The sequence below is a fragment of the Echeneis naucrates genome, chromosome 21 (assembly GCF_900963305.1).
Source record: "Echeneis naucrates chromosome 21, fEcheNa1.1, whole genome shotgun sequence".
In the NCBI taxonomy this organism is placed as follows: Eukaryota; Metazoa; Chordata; class Actinopteri; order Carangiformes; family Echeneidae; genus Echeneis; species Echeneis naucrates.
Window position 1 is genome coordinate 4,987,096 of NC_042531.1, and position 27,551 is coordinate 5,014,646.

Consider the following 27,551-nt stretch of genomic DNA (forward strand, 5'->3'; position numbering starts at 1 on the left):
TGTTGCTGTATTCACAGAGGCCTGCGTGCTCTCACTTTTACAATATCCTGCATCCACTCAACATAATCGGTCATCCATTTGTGCTTCTGACAGGGTTCCATATGATGCAGGGCGTCTCTTGTGATTTCAGGCCTGTGTCACTTTGGCGCTCAATCGTGCTTTAATGTGATTTCAATGGTGCTTCCTTTTCATAGTCAGGAACAGAGCTTGTGTCAGAGGGAATAAAATGAAAGGAGGACAGGATTTACAGATGTACACGTCTGTTCACGTGACTCGCGTGCGTTGTCTGAGCTGCAGCAGTCGTTCGCTCTGACTTTTTGCCCATCTTGGTTTCTGCGATGTTGGAATCACTGTTTTGGATAAATCTCAGTGAAATCAGTCAACAGCTCCATGTGTTCAAAATCCAAAATATTTCTCCTTTCTTCGTTTCAGCCTTTTGATTTGTAAAGCTCAAACAGGAGTGATGCGTGCGGTGTGTTAAACGGGCTGGTGGGTAAAACGCTCGGCCAGTTGTCTTTACACATTTCTTCCCGTGTGTACAGACTCATGCAGCCTCCGCCAGCTCAGCCACAGGTTCCAGAAAAGTGGCTTTGAGGCCCCGAGAAGGATTTTCTGTTGTCGTCATCTTGGCAGTGACTGAATGGGCCGTTTGAGGAACTGCAGTTTTTGGCATTTCCTTGTTGGCACAATTTTTCAGCTGCTGAGGTTCCAAAGTCAAGATAACTGTCTGCAATTTACCTACATCTTGTGACATTGTGTCAGCCGACTGTTGTTCTATTTCTAACAATGTCGAACTCTTCTTCGACATCCAGTTTCTCACATTAACCGCTTGATTATTCGTCTTTTCGATTCCGCTTCTTGTGTCATTTCTTTCTTTGTGTAGAAAACAGACCACTGCCAAATGCCAAATGTGTATATTTTTTCCTTTCCGGAGCAGAAGCACAAACAGAGGCGGTTTGTGTTCTTGCCCAGAGTGACCAAACAGGACAGCTTTTGTGCTTTTTGTGCTGCTGCTTGTTTGTAAGCAGAGTTTGGTGGATTATTTTTAGTTTTTTTCCAGCCTATCTGTCCCAGACTTTGAAACGTATAAGACTGTTTTTGTTTTGTTTTTTTTTTTCGGCTCACAGCCTCAGTGTCAAACATTTGCTCATCTTACGCTCCTTTGTGTGATTTCTCATTTTGTTCCCAGCATGTAGCCTGGAGGTCACACAAACGGGGGCTTGTTTTTATTCATTTATTTACTTACTTATTTATTCAAGCAAGCTAAAACCATCATTATTTTGGTGTCGTCATGGAGGCTTATCTGTTATTTTGTAGGTGTTTGTTCAGATAGATTGGGAAGTTTCTTCGTGTATTTCATCAGTATTAATAGAAGTTTTTTTTGGGGAGGAGGGTTCTGGTACATTTCCTTCTTCGCTCTTGCTGCGTTATAGGTGTTTTCTAAACATCCAGTAGTTTCTAATGACAAATGTCTGGATCAGTCTGTGTGTCTTTAGTTGGATAAACAAGGTTTACTGAGGGAGAGATTCCAGAGAGGCTAATTTTTATTTTTTTGTTCTTTATTTAGATGCATATATATTCAATTCTTTCTTTTTTAAATTTGAGGCAGAAATGCTGTAAAATGCAGATAATTCAGGATCCAACAACCAGCATTGAATTCTGATTATGAAATTTAAAATATTAAATTCATTTTATACATTTTGAGTGCTCTCCCCCCTTAGTGACTGACTTTCAGCTGGAATGTAACATTTAGATTTCATTGGGATTTAAGTTTACATGAGAAAATGCTAAATGAAGTACAGTGACTAAGAATCAGATGTAAATTTTGATATAATTAAGCTTATAGTAGGGACAAATCTGGCAGGAATCAAGTGAATGACTAATCCCAGAGTTCATTTAAATCCCCCGATAGCTGTGCCTGTTTTTTTTATTAGATATTTTGTACTCTATCAGGTGACGAGGCAGGAAGGCCAACACTGCTATCATGTGGACGTTTAATGATATTGCGTTTTACAGCTCTGAGATTTCAGGTTGAATACTTTTTAATATCCTCAACAAACATCACTGTCCCACCGTCAGTTAGTCTAAATTACATGTGGAAGCAGCAGATAAGGAAATCCATCCCTTCAGGAATGATGGGAGGTTTATAATAGATTAGTCAAACAGAGGTTGAACGTATCGGCTGTTGATTCTTTTTATATATAAAGATTAAAATCAAACACATACCAAAGCTTCCCACCAATATAATGTGCACTTTGTTGCTTCGTCTCGTTAAAATATTTTAAGATCAAGAGTCAAACATCTCTGTGATTAATATAAACAGATACATTTCAATACACAGGATTTTAGTATTCTTCAAAAATTTTTATTGAACAAAAGTATTTCAATTCTCATCACATCGTCGGTGATACAGTACCATAGTTGGATCTTAACGATTCATATATGCACCTCATCTTATTTTGAATATATACATACAGTGGAGACAAGAATTAAATAACAATGCTCAATAACATTCAGATATATCATATAAAAGCTGAGGACCCCATGATCAACACTTCCATTGGTAAACAAATGCACATAGCAAAAGAAAATAAACAGGAAACTGTTTGGCAGGACTAGAATTAATTTCCTTATAATCCACGTGACAGTAATATTTGGTTTGAGTGTGAAAGATGACGTATTTTAAATTGACTGCTTGTTGAGCCCCACCTGTCTCAGTTACTGTTGCTGCAAATGTGGGAATCCAATCCATCATTAATTTCAGAAAAGGTTCTTGATTTAATGAAGACCAAAAAAAAAGACACTCCCTTCCAATTCTTTAGCTGTAAGCCTCTCAGCAACCATTAAAAAAAAAAAAAAAAAAGTCTATCTTGTTGGACATGCTGAGCAAAGCAACAACAGCAGGAGGGTTTAACAAACGGTCAACAGCTGTCGTTGAGGAGTCACAATTAAATAACACGTATTTCTAAATCATTTGTGATGCATAACTTTAGAACTTAGGGTCAACCCTTGCTAATGTACTTACTTCTGGGGTTTTGTGAGTTGTGTATAGATCTTTTGTGTACATGACAATTTTCCTGCAAAATTCTCTGAAATCACAAGATATATTTATCTTTGACATAAACTACATCAGGAGAAGTACTTTTTCTACCCGCATTCATTCACAGGAGCTGAAGCAGATCAAGTGTACTTACTCAAAAGTGTTACCAAAGACATTTTTTCCTTTTTTTTTTTTTTTTATTATCATCATCATCATTCTTCAGTCAGTATCCACGTGTAGCTACAGATACATACTGGAGAACATGTTCAATGTGACACAATATAAAGCATGAGCATAGAGCTATGAATGAATGCCAAGTATGGTGAGTGCAGTGCAGACCTGGAGCCAGTATTATGGGTACAGGGTGGCACATTTGGTTACATTGATAAACATTCAAACTCTACAGAAATTCAGAGTTCTCCCCTATTGCATGAACACTTCCTCCACTGCCATTCAGAAGTACTTTAGAAAGCGTATCAGGATTCTCAACAGGATCACTAATAATGACGGAGGACTGTGCAGAAAAAGAAGCAACAGAGGACGGAAATTCGATACGGGGAGAGAAATCATGTAGAGGAATGGTGACAAATTAGGAGGAAAAGGCAAGAGAGTGATTCTGGTCACTTGGTGAAGTCACTATGAATGAGCGATGATTTGAACCTCCAGAGAGGAATTTAAATTCGGAAGAAATAAAATGTTAACTGAGGAACAGACATATTTTAAAAAAGAAAAAAAAAAAAAAAGTGAGAGAAAAATAAAACAATAGTCAGGACAACACCAGAGTCCAGTCCCGTCAGAGGTCCCAGTCCCCTGCTAAATATCTGTCCTGTGTGGATTAAGAGCAATGGTGTAACTTACGATGTGTGTGGTATTAAATGAGCATCATGTACGACATCAGAAGACGAGCTCGACTCCACAACAAGGCCTCAGGCGTTCTGTGTGCAGCCGGCGATGTTAGCGCATCCAGAAGAGAGAGGCCGGGTCCGTGGTCTCTTCGGCTTCGGGGGTCTTTGACTGACTGCTTGGCTGTAGAGCTGGAAAGAGTTTAACCTGGTCACCACCCGACGGTGACAGATCAAACCTGGAGGAGTGACCGAGGATGAGGAGCAGGCGCCGCAGTGAGAGGGTTCAGAGCTAAGGCTTGAGTTAAGACAGTTAGGGAGTTACGTTAGTATTGTGTGTGTTTGTATAGTGTATGAGAGCGTGCGTGCGTGTGTGTGTGTGTGTGTGTGTGTGAGAGAGAGAGAGATCCAGTGTAGGTGTGAATCACAGCAGCGCTTTGACCAGGTACAGCTTCTCTCCATGTTCGCTGGTAAAGATGGGGGCTTTCTTGTAGTGCTCCACTAGCTCGTCCATGGAGTTGAACCTGCGCTGGCCGATACAGTATACTCCGTCAGCTAGCTGCACTTTAAAGTGCTTATTCTTACCGACCGCCTTCAGAGACACGGAGAAATCACTGGGCTGGAAAATAAAGAGAGAAAAGATTATAAATAGAGTGGGACAGGGGAAAAAAATAAATAAATAAATCATAAAGCTTTTTGTCAGCAGGTGGCAGCAGATTACAACTTTACATTCGTTCACCTTTATTCCAACTCCCAGAACTCCAGAGATTTTAAAGGGCTTGTAAAATAATGACTGTATGTGGAGATACTTTCAGTTTAAATTATTTGCAGCTGCTGAGCTAATCGAAATAGTTTTATTAAATTAGCTGATTATTTAAGCAACGTAAGAGTAATCTTTTTTTAATTTACTTAAAGAAAAAAAATCCAATTTTTTTTTTTTTTAGAGTGACACAAAGGTTCAGCGTCTGATCAGCTTCTCCTTTAACATCACTTCATAAGGTTTAAGGTGAGTGGAAATGAGTCGGTGCATGAATGTGAAATATTAAACTTGACTATTTCCATCACCTCCTTTGACTGTTTCTTATTGAACTAAATTTATGATGTGGTGTTGTATAAATACATCAGATTTGATGAATAACGGTCTATAATGTGCTCAAGTTGATGTTTCATCGGGGATAAAACTCCTGATCTGTCTTCATGACTTCAGCGCACACCCTCACCGATGACTCGCTGTCTCGTATGAGGAAGTCGCCCTCCTCCCCCCTCTCGTTGAGTATGCACTCAGCTTGGTGTCTGGTGATGTTGCCGTAGTACCAGTCCCTCCCAGCAAACTTCCCTGAGCGTGCCGGTGCCACGAAGCGGCTCTGCGGGGAGCTCGACGTCGAAGAGGGCAGGCCGGGCCGCTCGTCCAGCACCATCACATAGTTTTTAGGTACCAGGCCTACAATGCCACGCGAGTTCTTACACCTCCACCACTCCGGGTCGTTCTCGGGCTTCTCCACCACTTCCATGACCTCTCCCTTCTCAAAGTTCAGCTCCTCCTCTGTTACAGAGCTGAAGGGGTAGAGCGTCTGAACCAGGTGCATCACTCCACCGCGGCCTCCTGCGCGCCCGTTGGCCAACAAAGTCCCTTGAGAGCCTCCGTGGTAGCCTTGTGAGGAATCTCCCTCTCCTCTGTCATCTGCTCCTCCGAGCTCTTCCTGGACATAGTTGGAGGGAAACCATCCCACCCGGCCCGCCTGGCTGCCCCGCCACCAGCCGTCGCTGCATTTCTCCATCACGACGACCTTGGAGCCCTTGACAAGGGTCAGCTCGTCCTCCCTCTCGGCCATGTAGGCGAACTTGACCACGGCTGGGATGTTGAGGTCGTAGATCCTCTCCGCAGCTCCTCCCACCCCTCCACCCCCGCTGCCATTGGAGGGGTATTCTGTGTCTGAGCTTGGCGTCGGGGAAGCATCGCGGGCGCTTGTCTTCCTCTTAGTTTTTCCCAAACCTGCAGCGAGAGGAGAGGCGGAGGAGAACGGTGAAGGTAGAAACAGATCAATACAGGCCGTATAACCAAATGCTGTGTTGTTCCATGTTTTTGGCAACTTTGGAACATGGCGACCTTCACATAACCTTGATATTATAATCCCGCTGTTGTTTGTAATGTGTTAGCAAACAGCGGCACAGTGAGCAGCTGTTTGCTTTCCTTTCAGTTTTGTTTTGCTCTCGGCTAATTTTTGAAAGAAATACATTTTCTGTTGTCAAGAACTAGTTGCTAATTTTGCTTATGTGCCTTTAGGTCCTGTGCAAAGATCAGCAGCCGCAACTGTGAGAGTGAAGTTTCAAAAAGGAGAATCAACACAAAGAGCTAAAATGAAATAAACTGCTGTTAAAGTGGACGGGAACTGGAGATAAGACGGCAATTTTGTTGATTCATCACGACAAATAACGCTTTCTCGCATACACATCACCGTTTGATCCATTAGTAACAAAAAAAAAATTGATTATAGCAGCTTTAGGCAACAAAACGATCCCAACACGTGACTTTTTTGCAACAAAGCAGCATGTAAGAATCTGTGATGACTGAAAACAGAAAAAGGGCTGAGCTCTGCAGGAAGAGGAGGCAGTTTAGGTCAGCAGGGCACCAACTGAGGCAGAAAATTACACTTGTGGGCCCTGAGAACTAAAAAAAAAGCTCCTGGTGCATCATTTACTTCTGAAACTCTTCTGTAAGACCTCGGTGGTTAAAGACAGATCAATATTGTAGATAATAGAAATAACGCAGTGGTGCACACACTGAGAGCCAGATGTCCTTTACCTCAGAACTACTGAAATCAGAGCTCACTTTCTACTTGGTATTCTGTCGACACTATCTGCACACTGTATACACATCTATACTAATCAAAAGGCTGAAAATAGGTGGCGTAGACAGGGAATGAAAAGTGGAGCAGGCACCATGGGCTTGATAATGACAGGCGTATCCAGGATCAAAGTCATCCGCTGTCTTACCTGTCTCTGACTTTTCAATTCATGTACTTTTCAAAGACGAGACTTTAAACATGTGTTTGAACACTTGAATAAGACCTTAAGTTTCTAAAGTCTCTGAGCTGAACACAACCAAGGAAGTCTCCTATTCAAATCCCTGTTAAAATAATAATGAGACGATGTGCGGTTGGCGACGTTTAAACCCTTTATTTGACAGTTGAGGCAGGTGTGAGCTCAAATGTGCTATTAGTGAGTGAAGTGAGTTTCCTGACAGCTAATCACCCAGTTTGTGCCACAGAAATGTCGCTGCTGAGTGGTACATTTACATTGCATGGAAAACTGCTGGGTTCACAGCGAGTAGCATGAAACTTGTTGGCAGCGGAGGAGGAGGAGAGCGGTGAAGAAAGACAAGAGGTCCCTTGGCAGCTGTTTCTCACACAAACAGTAGACCAAGCACAGAGACCACAGCTGACAAAACCGCCAAGAGAGGGGATGAGATGGGAATAACAAGCAGATCATGTTTATGGATAGCAGCGTGTATGCTCCATATCTGATCGCTGTGTGTATGCAAGAGAGAGCTTCAACATCTGCTGGCTCCAAGCCAGAGACAAAGGTTGACTCCTGGACTCACCTCGGAAAATTAAAACACACCGTCCCTGCGACCCACACTTTGTTTGAGCTAAGCAAAAAGTGTTTAACGCGCACACACACACTTTTCCTTCTTCACTCATTTCCACTTCAAGGCGCTGGCCTGCTGGTTATAGCCGCAGCAGGCTATATTCTCTCCTCCCACACATTCACTCCCTACCTTCACCTACCGCTTCATCTTGTGAGAGGAGACGAGACTTTCAAGCCCAGAGGACTTGGGCTCGGAGGGAAGCGACTTGATGAAAGACTCGATGACTGCATGTTGCAGCATATTGCTTCACAGCGGAGGGCAGTGTGAAAGTTACTATATTAAATAAGTCCTCACAATGCCATACCACCCACCCCACACATTAAAGTGCGCAGTAATAATAAAAAAAAAAAAAAAAAAAAAAAAAATGCACAGCCTGGCCTTTTAAATGAAGCATTTGCAGAGTGTCACTGAGTGCCGTGATTTAAAAGCTCGGTGAATCAAAGCCCTTAAAATAATTCCCTATACTCCGAGGGAACCAAAGGTCTTAATGCATTACTGTTTATAACGCCACAAAAAGACAAATGAAAGCATTAGTTACTGTCACCGCTGCTCAAATTAGGATAAAAAACTGATTTATGCATGAAACCAGCAGCCTGCATATTATGCAAATGCCTGTGCAGTATATTGGAAAAGAAATTGTCCAAATTTACTTAAATTGCTTTTGAGTTTTTTTTGTTAGTTAATTTTTTTATTTTTATTTTTTTAAACAAAAAGTTCTCTTTCATCAACCGTCCTGGTACGAAATATTACTAAAGCCATCGCCGACATGCTGATGTGAGGCGCTCAGGTTTCCTGGGTTCCCAATCTAGCTTAGCATGCTGTTTGTTTTGCAGCCATTTGGTCATAAATGCCTTTAAATCCTGCAGGAATTCAGCTCTTTGGACAAAATGTGGCTGTACAGAAAAATCTGTCAAATAACCAAAGAGTTGTTTTTTTTTTTTGTTGTTTTTTTTTTTACTTTGTTAGCACATTTCATACTCTACTGTAGACCACGTACTGTGTTTTGTGAAGCTGCATGTTTTTTTGCCTCCCGTTTGCGCCAGAAATTTGACTATTTTGCTGAACACTTTGGATAACTATGTTCGCTGGAGAGTGCTGAGTAAAATGGACTGCAGATATGCAGCACTTGACATGACGGGGACAGGACTGAGTGCTTTACACGGCCTTATATTCACCCACTCACACAGCGCCGTGTAAAAACTCAAGTGGTCAGAAATCTAGCTCGCCAATATGTTCCACCAATGTGTACTGGCTCAGTTTCAGCACGGAGAAGGACCTTCGCTGAGCTCCTTCACCCATCACTGTTTTTATTTCCTGTGAGAGGAAACTGGGACACAAAGCAGCATGCGGCCGTGTACGATTCGATTCCGCCTGGATGGATGTTGACGATACAACCACACTGAAGCAGAGTAAATGAGGAGGAAAGGCAGCAGATAACACAGAGTGTCTGCAAGGTCCATAATCACAATGTCAACTTACTGAAGAATTGGAAAAGAGACGGGGGGGCGCTACAGAGGAAATGAAGCAATCACGCGCCCAGCCAATCAGATTCTCTATTCAAGTGTGTGAGTAAGTTCCATTAGCCCCTGACCTCACCTATTGCTCATCACCTCATCGTGAAAATGTTCTCGCATATTGGATCTGCCGGGGCTTTTAACACCACAGACCTACTTGCTCAAAGCAAAGTACTCAGACTGAAATGGAACTAGGCCATAATGTTGTAGTCGATATGTAACGCGGGCCGGGCACAGGGATGATCCATCTTTTCAGTACAACCATTAGGCTGCTGATTTCTCCACTAATCAATCCAGTGATCATTGAAAAGGCCTACAGTGACGGGGCCGGGGTCTGATAAGAACAGTGTTGAAGAAGAGACGGGGAGGGGAGGGGGGGGGGGGGGGGGCATCGTTCCTGCACACAATGAACCCTGGTGAGGGTGACAGTGGCAGGCTGTGCCATGTTGGCCCATATAAAGCTGCACTTTCCCTCAGGGCTGGTCTCCACAGAGCTGAGAGGAATCAGTGTGAATCAGACCAGACTCTCTTCATCTCTCAACTCCCCCACCCCCCAAACTCTAAATATGGCCGCCTTTCTATTTTCATCCTCCTCCTTGATCTTTCTTTCTGGTTGGAATTTCACCAGATATCTCTATTTACTCTGCGTATCCATCTCTTCCACCGTCCGAAACCAAAAGTTACAACTAAAGCTAAAACTGATAAAACTGCTCCGAGCTCTGACTCCTGCACTTTGTCTGCTATAAGGAAATAGAGCAAGTTCATTATTTTTTGATTAATTGCTATACTGTTGAGCTGGAGACCAACGTATCCCCGCTTGGCACAAATCCACGTGGATCTCCTGCCATCTCATTTTGGTCGAGGCTGGTTTGGGGCTGAAACATCTGTGGCCTCAGTCCTCAGGCTGCAGCCCTGTAAGTGATTAGGAGCTTTGACAGACCCATTAATTGTCTGCCCTTATCTCCAAAATCCAAGAGTTAAAAATAACTTAGATCGCATGTTCACAAAGCTAGAAACTGCTCATGAGATAATTTGTCTTAGTGTCTGTCACAATAAGTTAACCAGTGTCATGATGACCTTTTAGCATTCGAAGGTTTGAGGCAACATTTTCCTCTAGACATCTAAACGACTGGTGAAAAAACAAACAAACACCAACATAGAAGATAATTGTGTTGATGTGAGAGATCTTTTCTGTCATAATACTCGCACTCTGTCACAATCAGGTTCAGGTTCAGTAATAACACACACACACACACACACAGAAATGCGAATCGAAATTTCCCAAATAGCTCAGATCACTCTGGACTTGATTAACTAAGTGACTATAAAATTTTCAAGACAGGAAATATATGATTGAAGATCAGGAGAGCCAGCAACTGATGCTAATATTATTATAGTTTTAAGAATATTCCATAATTTGGATAGTTTGGATAGTTGACAGAGAGACGGCAGTCTGCCTCCCTGAAATAACACGCCCATCCTGTTTTACCAGTCGATTGTGACAGAAGAAAGAAAAACAGATGTCGGTGACATCGGCAGGAAAATCTAAGAACCTCTCAGAAAGAAACTCAGCCACCTCTTTGGTGTAACTTTTTACATCTTAGAGATACTAATAATTTTTATAGCTGCCCGTAAAAGAACTTTGAAATAATTACCATCTTCATTTTGAAGTGGCTCATCAATATGCTGATTTGGGGGTTGGTGGGAAGTCAATCCTATATGCTGGTGGCTGTAGCTACAGACGGTCTAATATATTCATGTCATCACAGGGGACTGAGGCCACGTGCTGACAAGCCGAGGGCAACACCGGCTCTACAAGATCCCTGGAGTGCCCAGTGACAGCTCCCGGGGAGGACGCTCGCCTGCACAGACTGACCGCCGTTCACGAGCACGTCTTATCAGCGCCGCCAGGGAGCACAATTACTGAAAAGAAGCGTCGACTCAGTTCCTCTTACCCAGTGTGTCTTTGATGTTCTTCACCAGCGAGCCTTTCTTCAGGCTGTTCTTACGTTCCACGTAGTTCGACGGCACGTAGCCCGTTTGGTTGGCGGCGTTGCGCACGCGCCACCAGGTCTTGGAGTCGTCTAGCAGGAAGAGACGCTCGTTTTTACGGATGTCAAGTTCCTGGTCCTGCTGGGCCATGTAGTCCCACTTGGCTACAACAATCACCTCCTCTGTCATCTTTCATGGAGTCCCCCTGTGGAGAAGAAGGTGAACGGAGTCAGCTTCACAAAGTGACACTGTAGTTCAGACTTTACCACATATTCACAGAGCCACTATGAGGCGTTCAGGATGCCTGCAAGTATTTAAACGGATTAATGATTCATTGATTATTGGGAAATGCTCAGATTGGGTTAAAGACTAGTTCCACTAGTCAACTTTTTAAAAAAATACTACATTTATTGTCTGAGGACAACACTGAAGCAAAACATACCCATTTTGTGACATTAATATCAGTAAATTATTATTTCTAATGTGCTGTGAGGTGTGTGTGTGTGTGTGTGTGTGTGAGCTCAGAGTTGCCGTGACAAGCGACAAGTCATTACACAATAATCCAAATCCATCCGTGAACACAATTTTTAAACCGATTCTCACATCTCATATTTTGGCAGAGGCCGGATTCATCCCACGGTTAGCAGATACATTCAGTGCCTTGACTGGCACTAACATTGATAATTCCTCTGATGAAGATTATGGCACACTCTCAAATTGCCCACCACATGATCAGCGCTCTGTGGAGCCGATGATGCCATTAACCACGAAGGTTTCATGGCAGTGGCCGCGCTTTTGCTTTCAAATGCAACATTCAGCCTCCAAAAAGGCAGATGTGAGAAGGCTTCTGTGGAAGAGAGCGGCACAAACACACAAAATCAATTTGTGTGTTCATCTCGCACGAACACACAAATGCACACAGACATACATACATATGAAAAAGCCCTGCCGATTAGTTTTTTTAGACAGAGTGAGCAATTGCATGCTCTATTTCACCGGCCTTAGGTGAGGTGATTTCACATGGGTGTGCTGGACAAATTACATGCATCTATTTGGAGGAGAACAGAATGAGAAAACTTGGCGGTTTGGGAATATGCATGACTGCAGAAAAGGGAACAAACTAACAAACTTCCCCAATCTCAAAGACCCTATCAGAGATTAAAAAAAACAAAAAACAAACAAACAAACAAAAAAAAAAAAAAGAGAACAGCCATCACACGGTGAACGATCTGGGCAATTCAGTTTATATTTAGCTCAGCGCCAACCTCAGCGGAAAAGAAACGGCACAGATAGATGGATAAAGGATAAAGGATAACGATGTTGTGATGCTTTCTCTGCAGGAAACTGTTCAGTCTGAATAATCAAAACCATCCATTAAATAAAATCTCATGTAAAAAAAACCCAAAAGGTTTGCTATAAAGCTGTCCGACAATGGTAGCAGTTTGAGTTATTCAAACATCCCCCACGTTGTAAATGACGACTCCTTCGCAGCCAAACAGAGTTAACCAGCTAACAAAACATGGGGGTTAATATTTTCACACGTTTGGTCTGTGTGTGCGCAACGATACCGACTTCTGCAGACACACAAACACAAAGCATAAAACACTTTTAAGGTGCAGGGTAGTTGGTACGTCCCTCAGATGTGTTGTCATTTATATTTTATTCTCTGATGGAGCAGGGCACAGATAAAGAGCAGAGAATGATGACTCATGGGAAGTGTAGCTGCAAAAATACGAGCATATAAAAAGATTCCATTACTGGTGGAAAGATTAATATCTTCTGTGTGGGCCACATTTTATCAAACAAAAATGGCCTGTTTTCTCAATGGAAGATATTTATTTCCACTCAATTAGGGCCACAACTGTAGGGACAGTGCTGAATACATACAGTCACAAACAAAAGCAGGGCTGTGTGCGTCTAATAGCGACTTTCTGTCCCACCCGCAACCAAAAAAAAAAAAAAAAGCAAGCAAGCAAGTGCAACAGTTTGAAGAGTGAAGAATTGTTCATGAATGTGCCTCTGCTTGCCATCACTAAAGCTGTCAAACTGCATTTCTCCACAGGCCAGGACAGGGACAGCCGAGGAGGAGGTGGAGGAGGAGGAAGTGCTTGCATAACACTCAGAGTTTATGTCAAGTTCACCACCATAAGTTAAGTTACTCCTGGGATGTGATAACTTTTACAGCAGAATATGGAGGGGTGGAAGCTCGACATTCAGCGGGAGAGAGAAAGGAAAAAAGAAGCAGCAGCAGCTGTGACTGGCTGGAGAATGCAGGAAATAGAAACGGGGGGGACAGATTTATGACAAGATGAGGGATGATGGCGTCAACTCTTCCTGGAGACAGGAGGCATGTGAGCGTGCCGCAGCTGCTGGATTAGACCAGGCTACTTCTTTCCTTACATTTAATTGTATTTATTCCTCCTGGTGTGGATGACAGGATGAGAAGACCTGAGGAAACCTGGTGGGAGCATGCTTCAGAACAAGCAGCTCGGAAATGCTCGACGGTATCAGGGTCACTTTCACAGCTGTGGTGGCTCGAGACGTAACGGTTTAATAATGAGCGCACACATTGTTCCATAACGTTCAATAAAGTCCAACGTCAGCACCAGTAACTAATATCCAAACTGTTAACAGGTGCTGGTTTCAACCAAAGCAACAGCTTCACAGCGAAAAGCACCTGGAAATGCTCACGCGACACAAGAAACTTTTCTATAATCCCTCCACCTTTCCACTTGCGATTCCATGTAAATTGGCTGAATAATGCCTTTTCTCCCATCGGAGCACGAGTGCCTTCGCCTCCCCTCATCCATGATACCAATTTCCCCGTCTCCTTGGCAACCTTGCCCATTAGGCAGAGCTTTGGGATTGCCACTCCAGCTCAAGCTGATCCTCCTCTGTGGGCAATCGCGTATGTCAGAGTGGCAGCTGTACCGCCGCACATTCAGGTGCCTGCGAGCATGCCGTCACTCTTGACATGCCGATGAAATCCATGAATCCGAAATCTCGATTTAAAGCCATTTGCACTTCAGTTACTGCGGGGAAAAACTCAGAATTCATTTCATTAGACATCTCAGTTTCTTTGGTATATTCAGCAAACAGTCAGGTGGCTTGACAAAAGCTGCTTTTCCTGCGAGAGTGCATACAAATATAAGCAGCAGAAAACAGACAGAGTTTTAAAAAGGGATAAGCCCAAGAGCTCGTGCTCCTCGTGACCTCCCGATTCCTCTGCTAAGAGAGTTAAAAGAAAGATGAGCGACAGACTGCTGAGTTGGGTTTCCCCAGCACTTCACAGCTCCCTTCACAGAGAGGAGGGGGGAGGACGTTCAGAGCTCTTTCAACACCACACAAAGAGAAAGGAGAGTAAAAAGAGGATTATTTAAAAAAAGAAAGTCTGCTGGAGCTTTCTGTGTTTGGCATTCAGGTCAAAGACAGCCAAGACTCAGCCAATGGGAGGGGACATCCACCTCCCCCCCTCCACAGCTCACACTGCTTCACTCCCTGCTGGCCATCACTGTCTGAGGCAGAATGAGAGATACAAGCTCTGTGAACTGAACAGACCAAAACTTCTGAATCCTGCAACATCCAGCCATAAGTTACCAACAAAGACAGAAAAGGGGAGAGCGACAGCAAGCCGGCAACATTTTCTAACTCCGAAAAGCTCTTGATCTGTCAGGTTCAGTTTATTTTTCTGACCCTGAACGGAGGGTTTGGTATCTGACATCAGTTCATCTGACTCTCTGATGTGGTTGGTGGTTGCTCGTCTTCACTTTCGGGGATGGAAATAGGTGCCGCACACATGGATGTCATCAAATACATGTATACACACACACATTTATTTATATATATATATTGGGCTGGGTTTTTAAAGCCGAGAAACTCAAGGACAGTTCAACAAAACCAAGACTGTTCCTTGGTGACGTCTCAAAATAGGACCAAGAAGAAAGGCTCCCTCAGATCACACAGCCGAGAAGACAGGGCTGCTATCGGCACAACATATGAATGCAATTCTGAACACAGAGGAGGCGTCTTTCAAACTCAGCTGTTCCAAACGTCAACACAAAACGCACAACACAAGTAATGTCAATAATATCCCTGAAAAACTCAGCAGTTTCATCATGATTACAGTCCGCCTGAGCAGAAGACCCATTTCTTAAAATAAATACATAAAAACGTAAGAAAACTAAGAGTCCAGAATCAAATGTGGAATCTCCTTCCACTATTCCACTGAGTAGTATTCCTCATCAATAAAGCTGGGTCAGACAAATTTGGGTGAAACAAATTCAACCCCCCCCCCCTCAAAAAAATAAATAAAAACAAAGACGCAGACGCCAAGCGCCTGTTAAAAACCTCACAAACATCAGATCCTGCTTTTCATTCGGAGTCTTGATTTCACAGTTGAGGTTATTTCCTACTGACCCACAAAGTGTATCAGAAATGTGTGTTTAAAATGACGATTTTGAGGATTATGAGTTGTTGCTCAGTGCTCAGGTCTACCAGTATTGATGACAGCAATGCGAAAAATGGTGTTTTAAGTGGCTGCTGATGCGACTTAAAATTTCAAACGTATTCAGTTTTTGGTCATTAGGAAACTGTCAAGTTTTGAGGCATTTTAGAAGTTACTTGATGAAATAATAATAATAATAATGATAATAAAAGTGGGCCCACTTTATTGATCAGATTTTTCCCATATTAAAAGTCTTTATTTTTTGCTGAAGTTGTACTTTCACACAGTTCTGGAGGGGGAAAGCTTGAAATCTTAACTTGCCTAAATGGATGATGACAGAAATGTGGAATCTCCTTCCTGCCCCCCCCCCCCCCCCAATCTTTCTTTACAAGCAATTTTCACATCACTTTCATTTTCTGTCATTACTTCTGCCTTCGCCTCCTCAGCGGAGCCAACATTGTTGAGCCAGTCTCCATGACAACAGTCGCCGGATGGTCCCTTTTTCCCCTGACGGGGGCGTCACCCCCCAAGAATGTGACTTCTGTCCCTCCACTCTTCGATTTTCGATTTCTCTTCAGAAAAAGGACGGGGTTTCGCTCCACACAAAGGCGAATGTGGGCTCTGCACACAGAGAAAGCTTTTCTTTCTCCCCTCTGAAGTGAAAGACAAAAAGGAGACGAGTGGAGGGAGCTGAAAACAGAGGGGTTAATCTTCAGTAGTCTCCTCTGTGAGATGATTTACCTTTTTTTTTTTTATATATATAAAAAAAAAATCAAACAGCATCCTGTGTGCATTACATGTTAAAATTACACAACAATGTGTAATTTACCACCCACAATGATTGTGGTGCAGTGGGATATGACTGTTATTTAATCCCTGCTTCACACATCCGTGCTGACAGATGGTCCATGTTGATGGGTTTTGTTTTTTTTTTTTTTTTTCTCTCTTATTTTTCCAAATGACACATCAAATTCCTGTCCCTAATTTGTTGGAGATCACATTATGAGAGTTGCTGTTTTAATTAGTATCTACTTAATGTAGGCACGGGGTCGTGCATCGAGTTCATTTGAATCATTATTCCCTTATAATGAAGGATAAACAACACGGAGCTCCTCCTGCACTGAGTAACATATTGTTTATTTTCTCCCTCTCATGGGCGACTTCAAACTTGTTTTTTGTGCGCCTAGTTTACCTTCTTCCAAAAAAACAGTGCGATGCTTGTTCACTTCACACGCCTCCCCTTCGCTCCAAACACATGAGACGTCTCTCTGCGTCTTATAATCCAATCCTCTGTTCAGCCTCTCTCCCTGCTGCAGGCCATTATATATTAGCATAGTTTTCCTCCTGTCTGCGTTAACCTTTTTTTGTGCAGCTCTGACTTAAGTGGGGAGGACAGTCTGTGTTTTTTTAGCTCTGTATGTGACAGTCTGTGTATCCGTGTCCCCCGGCAGAGCAATAAAAGGCGAGCAGCGTAAAGCACAGCCAGGCAAATGTAGCAAGCACAGCTTTGATGTTCAATACAGCGAATTTCCCTCGACTGGAGGAGACAGAAAAAATCCTGAGGTGATGGCACGTTTGTTTTTGAGCGAGATAAAGCGAAAAATAACGAGTCACTCAGCGGTCGGCAGACGGCAGAGTCATATCTGTGGCTAAAATCCAGGCTAGCGTTTTTCAATGAACCGTGCTAACCTGTAAATTTAGATGCGTTTTTCCAACCTCTCATGATAAAGTCTCCAGGGCCTTCGTTCTGAGCTTCTGTTGCGGGTTTATTTTTGTTTTCCTGAAAACTCTTCTCCAGAGAAGGAGCTGTGTGTGTCAGCGTGGGGACGAAGGGGCCGAGCGTTTGAAAAAGACCGCTCATACTTCAGCTTCATTGAACTGCAATCATGTTGGCCATGAAGGTTTTTACTGCTTTTTTTATTTTGAAGGTTTGTTTACAAAAAAAACTAAATAACACATGTATACTATTTTAATTACACGGCAACAAGTCTATCCAAAAGGCCTGAAGATGATAAAACCTTCAGTGGGAATGATTTTTTTAACTGTCTCTGCCTCATTTGTGAGACATCTCTGAGATCTTAATATAGATCGATATCTCAAAACACAAATTCAGGAAATATCTTGACAACAGATCGCATTAATGATTGATTAAAAAAAAAAAACCTTGACAACTGAAAATCAATAAGAACAACCAAACCATTAATTCGGCATTAGAGGTGACACACAGCAGTTAACCAGCAGAGAACAAGCGATGCTCTATCAAATATTGAGACTGGAGGTGAGAAACGTTTCCACACTGCTGTTTATTATTGGCTTGGAAACTTCGCTTTATTGAATACGAATATGCGGAATCAAAGAGGCAAAATGAGAAACATTTCAGCTCTAAGAACGTACACTGGCTGTAAAGGTTCAGGCCTCTGCAGGCTGCTCATGTGAGAGTCGGGCAAGAGAGAAGTAATGAGTTTGGGCTTCTCTTCCCAACTTTTGATGATAATGTTTGTTTTTGGCGGAGGGGGGATAAATTATGTATAACACACAGCTGTCCAAACTACTTCTGGATGAATCTGATTAAATCTTTTGGGGGGTCATGAAATTTAATTATTGTCTGAATATAATATATAGTTTCTGCTGTGTTTTATTTGTTTTTGCAGGAGTCTGAATTATGTGAAATCAGGAAAAGATAATTAGTCACAATATGCATAAACAATGTGCTAATTACACATCTTTGAAATTAGATCCTCAAGGCTGAGAGTGCTACAGTGATAACGTAGACACAATAAATCAGAGCTGAATTTTAATCTTAAACACTCTTTAAAAAAGCCAGAATGTTTCTTGACTACAGGTAATAAAAAAAAAAAAGGTTGACGTGGAAGCCTTTGTCAGACAAGCTGCAGCAGTTTCACACACAGGACAGAAATCAGTCAATCAAATCAAACTTCACCTTCACCTTTTTATAGTGTTACATTTCTCAGAAAGCTTTCTTGCTTCAATCTTTGGTTTACAAAGAAACAAGCCTCAAAAATCATTAGAGCTTTTTGTTTGTGGCCAAGGATCAAAGTCAACAACTCCAAGGTCACACTCAACTTCTTCATCCGCTACGTGTGGATATGAGATTATCAGAGCAGCCTTTTTTCTGTTAGCTCCAGCTTCTAATCCTCTGGTCGACTGCCGTACTAAAAATACATCACAAGTTTGTACTGCAGACCAAACACTCGACGCAACGCAATCTGGGCCACATCCACATCTGCATTTGAACACAAGTAACTTTGACAGACATTTAACACGGTTTGGCATCGGTTCATGAAATGGTGCGTGAATGGAGGTGTTTATAAATCCCACCCAGGGTTGGTTGGCGTTTCTTTCCTTTTAAACTGATGTATCAGCCTCCCAACAGCCCCCGACAGCTCCAATCCCAAGCAGCGGCCCCTGCATTTCAGTAAAACCTAAATAAAAATTCTGATTACTGTTTGGAATCCGTTAATGCAAACAACAACAAAAAATATATAAAATGTAGAAATTAGAAAATCTTTGGTTTTGTTTTCCCATTTTTCTGAGATTTCCCCTTCAGCCACAATGAAGTGGAAGAAAGGGGGCAAAGTAGTTGTGCTGCTCACAGTGGAAATAAAAAATAGATTTGAAAAACTCAACAGTGATATCTCTTTCCAGAAACAATGCCCTGGTTACTGCCTATAATCCACAAACCTTAATGTGGATCTGTTTTTGGGAACGGGTGTACGCCTGGATCATAACGCAGGCTGAAATGGGGGAAAAAAACAAAGCATTACTGGGAAAAAGAAAAATCTCAGCTTGAGGAAGGGAATTGGGGAATTTCACTCAGAAAAACATCGAGCTCTGCAGATGGAGCAATAACACACGATTACATACTGTTAGGATCCCCGCAAGCAATAAATGTCAGGCAGAGACTTAATCCTAATGAGGTAACATGGGAGGGAAACCATAATGCTGCGTCTACAGCGTGCACAAACGTGATGTATGCACAATTAGCATCTTCGAGTTAATTCACTGAGCACTTCTCATGTGATGAGTATGCAGGCAGCAGCACCACTAATGACCCTCTGCTCACCCAATGGGCTGCCAACTTCATTTTATAACCACCTACACTGCGAATAACTTGTGAAGAAGTATGACGTACAATGAGCTTATGCGACGGCGCGGTCCGAAACGGTCCTCTGAAACTCTCCCACCCCCCTCTCTTCTTCCACAAAGCGCTGCAGAGTCTACCCCAGCTTGAGCTTTACCATGTCTTTGTACCTTCTGCTCCTCTCTCAGCTACGGACCTGAATTATTCTCTTTGATCAGATGCTACCTTGAGGCACACAAGAGAGATAACAGACATACGCAGCTAGAGCAATGCAGAAAAACTGGTGCAACACAATGCAGACCTGTTGAACGCCCCATTCATCCTGAGGCACGCCGAGGTGCCGATAATTTACTCAGGCCATTTCCTCTAAAGGCAGCTGAATGGACGGTCAAAGTCGGTGCCACAAATGAAAAAAAAAAAAGTGTATAATAAAAACTGAACTGTGTAAATCCTGTCCAGACCACATTATCCCAACTCCGTGGACAAACATTCATTTGCTTTAGGTCCAACTTCAGGGGGCAGAAAGAAAGATGTGGTACAAAAAAAAAAAAAAGTGGACCAAACATGGGATAGCAGTGAATGCTGAGGGAACACACACACACACACACGGCCAAGATACATTAATCTGTCAGTTGCTCTTGTTCTCTGGGGCAATTGAATCGGCTGTTTGCAGAGAAAGGTCCCACGATCAGCTCACAGGATGTTCTCTCTACCAACAGTCCACAAGCCACACGTATTTCATTTTATGAAATCATCTGGAAACACAAGAATCAATCATTTCAATATTTAGAAATAAACAACTAACTGACCACCATTATAGTCTGGTTCATTTGGAATTCATTGATTCATATCTAGAAAGCAGATCTGCACGAAAAAATGATCCTGCTTTCAGCCAACGGAAAAGGTGAGAAATCATCCAATATTTTCCAGGACTGAGAAAACATTCTCTGGAAAATGTATCCGTGCTGTTTGTTTTCCATGAAAGCCTGTTATTTTCCATGACCGGCTAAAGAAACAATCTATATTTATCCAGGTTTTCTGAGACACGTGGGAACTCTGAGGAGCACGGGCAGATAGTTAATAAGATCCTGCCTGACTTTCTTGCATACGTTTGTTTGTCTGTGTTAAATAAGCTTGTGCTGACGTCAGCGCCGCGTTGAAAAAGGAAACGGCATATGTAAAAGTTCTCTCTTTGACGTGTCTGCATGAACTCCAAATGCGTCGGAGCCATGTTTGATTTGCAGCTGACTCTCCGTACGCTCTTACTCATTCAGCTCTCTAATGACACTCTGTCAATTGAAACAGGAAGCAGATAGCAAATCTGCAAGCCAGCACCTCTCAGGATCGCTGCTTGAAACGCTTTATCTTGACCGAAAAAAAAAACTGCCCACCTGACTATTTCCTGTCTGGCTGCATTGACAACTGAATCTCCTGATGTACATTTTGACAGCGTTTGACAGCGTCTTGTGCTGTAAATTTTATTTTTCAAATTATATTTTTTCTCCTCTATTAGATTCTTCCCTGCTTTAAATAATTAGAACACCAATATAGTTTTTGTTTTTCTTTGGTTGTCATTTCATGCCTTGTCATCGTATTAATATTGATTGTAGCTCATTCAGAGCCGTACAGAACGGTTGATTTAAGACCTCCGTTTGTTGAGCTGCTTAATTTAGACTCTGGTGTTAAATACCAGAAGTCTAACATGAAGCATTCAACGCCTGGCTAAATTCCCCCCGACGATAGACGGAAGGATGAACTTCCAAGACGCCTCCAAATCATTTGGACAACTTTGCTTCTTCACCTTTCGGCTGTGAAAATTCACATATGCTGGTAAGTGCAAGCTGCTGGATTCATGGGATGATCATTTAAAACATTCCTCTTCACTCTCCGAGTTCTCCATTATGACTTTCTGCACGGTGGCAAACCAGAGGTCGGCATTTTATGATACACTTGAATGCCGCCAGTGATTTAGTGTGACCTGAGCACAGGATGGCATTTCTGCTCCTTTGACATGCAGATGATGCCCCCCCCACCCCTCCACCCCTTCCTTCCACTGAACTGCTGCCACATGAAACAGCAGCAAAGCGCCGCGTTGAAGGGAGCATTTGCCGGCAGCTCTCTACGCACTGCTGAAGAAGACAGGGGTCAAACTCGAGCAACTATGGATCTGCTGGGCCAAAACAGCAGACAGAGTAAACAGATGTCCTTCAGCGAGTGTATATGACTCTGTGTATGAAAGAAAGAAAGACTCCACAGGCAAAATACTGTGTATGTGTGCAGTCTTGAATTCTCCGGAGAACCCTGTGGCACTCTGAGCTGTACAGCTCATAAATAAAGCAGGATTTCCTTCAGCTGCAGCCATGTGTGTGTCTGTGTGCGTGTGTGTGTTCGTATATGATTCAGAAAGGGTGCAAATGGATTAGAGGAAGCCTCATATTGTTCATTTCAGTAACTGACTCACCTTCCAAGCATGCAACAGCAGCACATTTAAGGATAAATAAGTGGGGGAAAAAAAAAAGATATCCTTACAGCTGGCATGTTAAAAATTACATGAACTGGTGAGTTCACTCCGCTCTGCCTTTAAATATTCAAAAATATTTAGAGCGGAAATATAAAAGTTGAACTGTTGTTTCCAGAGCATTAATCTGTCCTCATGCAGATTTCATGAGCGATGAATTATCAGCCACGATCAGACAGACTGAGTTCCAGATGGTTGTTTGGTGCGACTGATTTTGAGGCTGTCAAGTTACTTTTCTCCCCCTTTTATTTATTTAACTATGCTGTGATATTACCTTGGGAAAAATAGTCAAGACTTGGACTTGGAATAAATATTTCTAGAAATTATAATCAGTCAGAACACAATTTGAGTGCTGTAAAAAAAAAAAAAAAAAAAAAAAAAAAAAATTGGAGCCAATTGGAGAATCAAAAGTAGTACACAGAAAATGAGTAACTAAATATTCAGACAATTCAAGAAGATGAAAAATGCACGTACATGTTGATTCTGGGGATTCCATCAGCTGGAAAGTTTGTGAATGAATCAGTCAGTTTCACCTTCTGTGACTGAGAACCTTCAGACAGAAAACCAGAAAAAGAAGCTGAAGGGACTGCACCTTTGCTTTAGGTACTAGTGAGACGACAAGTCGTCTAGATTTAGTAATAAAGCCACGACTTTAAAGGTTTTTCAGGTGGTTTGTAAAATCTGAGTCAGACATGCAGCTACCATCATGTAGATGCTCTTTGTTGTGTCTTGTCTTGCTCATTGTGCAATTCTGGCAGCATTGTTTAGCTCCAGCTTTGTGGCAGCAGGTTTTTCAGCAGAGTTAAATTCCATCTGTGTAATCCTTCTCATGATGCGTGTCCCAGCAAATGCACAGACCATTCATCCACCATCAGGAGCTGTCACTTTCCTTTTCTCAGGGTGTAATCTGGGTATTTCCCTCCACCACGGCCACCTCTTCATATATCTTGTGGAAAATGATCTAAAAACACCTTCATAATTGCTTCTGTCATGAGTCAACAGTTCACCTGCTCTTATCTCGGCCCCCGATCACATCCTGTGCATTATTTTATAGCCACTGACAGCTGGACCATCACACAGCTACAATTTCAGATCACTTAAGCTCCCTGTGTCACTTGAGAGCTTCAAAGTTTATCTTCTGATACACAAAACCGCTGAACTGTTTACACTGCAGTTAAAACACTTCTGTTTTCCTACAGCTACACACAGAAGCTCTATAACCCCAAAAGGGCCCATCTCCATTTGTTCGTCTTCAGATGATGCTAAAGGGTTCATGTCGGGTTGGATGTTTCCAGGTGCACCAGATTAATGCTCCACATTTTACCACAACCAGAAAATGAGGCAAAGAGCAGGAGATTTTAAATTTTGATTAAATAACTGCCTGAGACAATCCATCCTTTTACAAGCTACCTGCTCTCATTACTAAAGACAGTGACTCACATTTATCAAGACGATGAGCTAAAAATACAGACAGAGGAATGACAACTGTGAGACAGCAACTCCTGAAACTGAGGTGACACACAAGTTGGTCAGTTGTTTCTAACCAACATGCGGGATTAAAAAGCAAAAGCAAGTGGGCAGACTAAATTATGGGAAGGTATTTGTGAAAACAGACATTTACTATGCACTATTACGGTGTTTATTTCAGTTCAAATTAAAATAAAAATGACAGGAAAGGACAAGGTTGTCATAGAAATCAACAAGGCCGGTGTGTGTGCCCATCACAAAAATGAGTCATTCATTTGGATATTAGAGGAAAAGCTCAACAAATGCAAACAGTAATATTTACTCAAACACTGACGGCCCTCTGAGCATCCACAGGAATGATGAGAGACGTGGGCCGTGACGCTCTGAGGGGAACTCTGAACGTGGATCTCTGTGAAATACAGATAAGCAAAGCCCTTGTGCTCCGGGTGAGATAACTCAATGTTTGTCTGCACGCTGCCATTTTGTGCATCAGTACAGCCAAAAGGGAAAACGTCCACTTAATTAAATTAATTAGAGCATGAAGGTTGTTTTCATCGAAAACAACACGATGAAACAAACACCAACAACGACTTAACTCTTTTCATGAGCCACAGAAACTCTGATGATTCCTTTTCTACACATCACGGCTTTCACTCTACTATGATACAAGTGGGATGTCTTTAGCTATTAATACCATTTTTCTAGGAGGTTAACTATTGACTTTCATTCCTGATTAAACTGATGATTATTTTCTAGGGATGTAACCATGTTGATCCAACACTGATAATGACCTTATCAAACAAAGCTGCCATCATCCAAACATCACCGATCGTCTTAAAGAAGGTCCGAGGTTTTTCCACTTTTCATGATAACAGTGCGCTTATTCACTAATGAATACAGTTTAATGAGAAGATAATGGAGAGCCGTCAACAAACATAACTGGGGACGTACTCTGTCGCATCTTCACAGTTTTTTTTTTCCCCCATTTTATCTGGTTAAATTTATCACGTTGGGTTGGTCTCTAAGGAAGGGAAAAAAAAAAAAGACAGGTGAAATTGCTTGGTGAAGCGATGCAGAGGCACGCAATTAAGCGGAAGGAAACGTTTTTAACAGAAAGTGCGTGCAGCATCGACTCCTATCACCATTTATCACAGCAGCTCAGTGTGCACAAACTGTGTGTGCATTACACAAAAGTGCAATAGTGCGTCTGCTGTCATGAGACTGATCCACGTTACCAAACACATGATCTGAAGCCAGTTCAACACACAGAGGTCAAATTTAGCATTTTGGGTATAGAATGCGTGTGCGTGCATGCAGAGCAGCTAATGTCCTGAACTTTTGTTCTGACTTTACGCCCTCCTGCTAATAAGTGACCCCCCCCCTCAGTGTTTCTGCTGTATATATTTTGCGGTGTCACCCCCTCCCCCTCGAGGAAACGCTGACCCCGTCACTCTGAAAGTGCCAATTTTCTGCAGTGTAACATGAAGCCCATACACACCGGAGGATTGTGTGAGAGAGCTATTGACCCTTGATTAGCATTTAACAAGCAGTCCTCAGTCTGTTTGTGCTCATCCAGTCGTGTTCTCCTGTCGAGGGAGGGGAGGATCAAATTTACAGTCTCCAGAGTAATCTCCCTGCACAGCTCAGGAGGTTTGCTGTATCATCCCATGATTTAGTGAGCATTGCCTGTTTTAGAAATAAAACTTCACAGTCTGCTGTTATTCTTTCTGGTTGTAAAATTCCATCCGTCCTAACGCCCCCATTCTTATGTTTCTTCCATCATTTCTTGAATTCTTCAATAACTTTACTTCTGCTCTAACCCTCTCGTGCCATTTCAGGCCTTGACATCATCCTGCACCATCCACAGATTACAAAACCCACAGCTGTGGCTTTGTGGACGGAGCGAGTGTGACGCTGAGATACTGTCCCACTGTACTAGAACCAGCTCTGCCTGCTCCCAGTTTGTCCTCCCTCCCCTTCCCATCGCGGTCTCCCCCGTCTGGTCCCAGAGCAGGATTAGGCCCCGTGCCCGCTGGTGACACAGGGACACCAGAGCCAACAGACTGTTGGTTCAGTTGTTGGCCATGAATTAGGAACACTCAAGCCGGGTGGTGGAGGAGGGAGGTGATGATAGAGATGAAGCATGAGGAGGAGAGAAAGGACAAAACTAAAAAGAACAAAAGATGCTCAGATGAGACAACTGAAACCTGAAACAACTGATAAGAAGAAGACAGAGTCAGAGAAAAACTAAGGTATAACATTACAGGCGAAAGAGACGACGGCGCTCAGGTCAGGAAAATGTTTCATTTCTGGCATTCAGCAGGTGATATTTTTGGCCGACTTGTTTTTTCATGTTAACACGGTAATAAAAGAAACACAGAGTTAAGCTCAGGGTAAACTTTAAAGCATGGATCCTTTCAAAGTAGTTTGTTGCGGGGGGGGGGGTCTTTTAGTCCAGAAATATCTGGTTAAATTTTATGCAGTACTGGAACAAAAATACATTTTTGTTTTATCAAGATATTAAAAACTGATCGTGCAAGAATTCCGAGTCCTCTAATCATGTTAATAATTGTGATTTAGGAAACGGAGTAATTAAACATTAAACTTAAACCACAGACTCTGGTGGACTGTGCTGATAGGTGGTGCAGTATATTCTGTCACTGCTCTGTGACATTCATTTCCTCCCTCATTTCTCCTTTTGCTGCAGGGGAGGACAGAGTTTGCTCCTCAGTGGGGGCTGCTGCTGCTGCTGCTGCTGCAGCCGCAGCCGAAGTAAAAACAACACAGCCAAAATAATATTAATTTGACTTTATCATTCAGCAAATATCTATGAAATATCAATGAAAATCAATTATTTGCAAACACAACAGGAATCTGTTGTATTGCTGCTGGTCAAACAATCTGAAGGTGGTGAATACAGAGAATAAGCAGTCCGAGGCCGGCCAAGTAATTATTCTAATGAACACTACGACGACACATAAATATCCTGCCGACGGGCCAGTCATTTTGCAGTTGATCTGCCATGCTTGTTAAAGGTGTCAGTGAGTTATCAATCAGTTGTATACGTCATTATTCTGGGAGAAAGCCCAAGATGAGCTTTATGGCCGTGGCGCTTAAAAAAATCCTGGTTGTTTGCCAGCTTGGAACTGAATTCAGAATGAAAGTGGCATGTAAAAACTTTTTTGTCAGGAAATGTTTTCAGTTTTGTGGATATTAAGCCATAAACTAAAGATTAACCTGGTGATGGTGCTCAGTGAGATTCTGAACACTGACTGAATTTATTCATCTTGTGTGTCAGTCCATCCCATAGACGCTGAGAGATTTCACTGGCTTCATATATTATCAGTTCCATTAAATAACTGTTGGAAATATTTTGATCTTGGCTGAAGGTCCGGACTGAGAGCACCATCCTCTGAATCACATCACTGGTTTGGCTAAAAATCATGTTAACACAGAAAAACATCGCTGCATTTGAAAAGATTCCTTCCGACAACCCACACCAGGTGCTAAATAAACAAGGTTAACACACATTGATCGGTGTTCCTTCTGCTTCATGAACACACAAATCCTCTTTTGCTTTCTAGATCATGGGGTCATAGAAAGGGGGGCTGGTGACATTACTGTATTGTCAGCTGAATATTTTCCCATTCCCCAGATTACAGATTATTACAACAACAATGGAATGACCTTTATCTCACTATCAACATGATGTTCTCCGTGAGCATCACTTTGTCTCCGGATGGCACATATGTGCCGCCACTTATTAATTCCTTCTCCTCTTACAGAGAGATTAAGATTTCTTGTGGGAGCCAAACAGGAGACTTTCTATAAAGCCAAAGCACCAGTTTGGACACTGATCTCTTTTCCCCGCAGCTTCAGCAAGGAGCACTGGAGGTACGCAATGTGATAACTCATTTAGCATCCAAGAATATCTTAGAATATGCAGCTGAGGACACACGAGACGAAATGTCACACAATGTCCT

The 27,551-nt window shown here is 42.5% G+C and overlaps 1 protein-coding gene across 1 annotated transcript in view; it reads right to left on the minus strand.

Moving 5' to 3' along the window:
- Positions 1 to 3,183: 3,183 nt before the first annotated feature.
- LOC115062181 (cytoplasmic protein NCK2) overlaps positions 3,184 to 27,551 on the minus strand; it is a 28,071-nt gene continuing 3,703 nt past the window's right edge. The window contains exons 2-4 of the mRNA XM_029530806.1: positions 11,001 to 11,242; positions 5,103 to 5,875; positions 3,184 to 4,501 (exon numbers count right to left, since the gene is read on the minus strand). Coding sequence (XP_029386666.1) covers positions 4,307 to 4,501; positions 5,103 to 5,875; positions 11,001 to 11,226 — 1,194 coding nt within the window. The 5' untranslated portion in view covers positions 11,227 to 11,242 and the 3' untranslated portion in view covers positions 3,184 to 4,306. The remainder of the gene's footprint in view (positions 4,502 to 5,102; positions 5,876 to 11,000; positions 11,243 to 27,551) is intronic.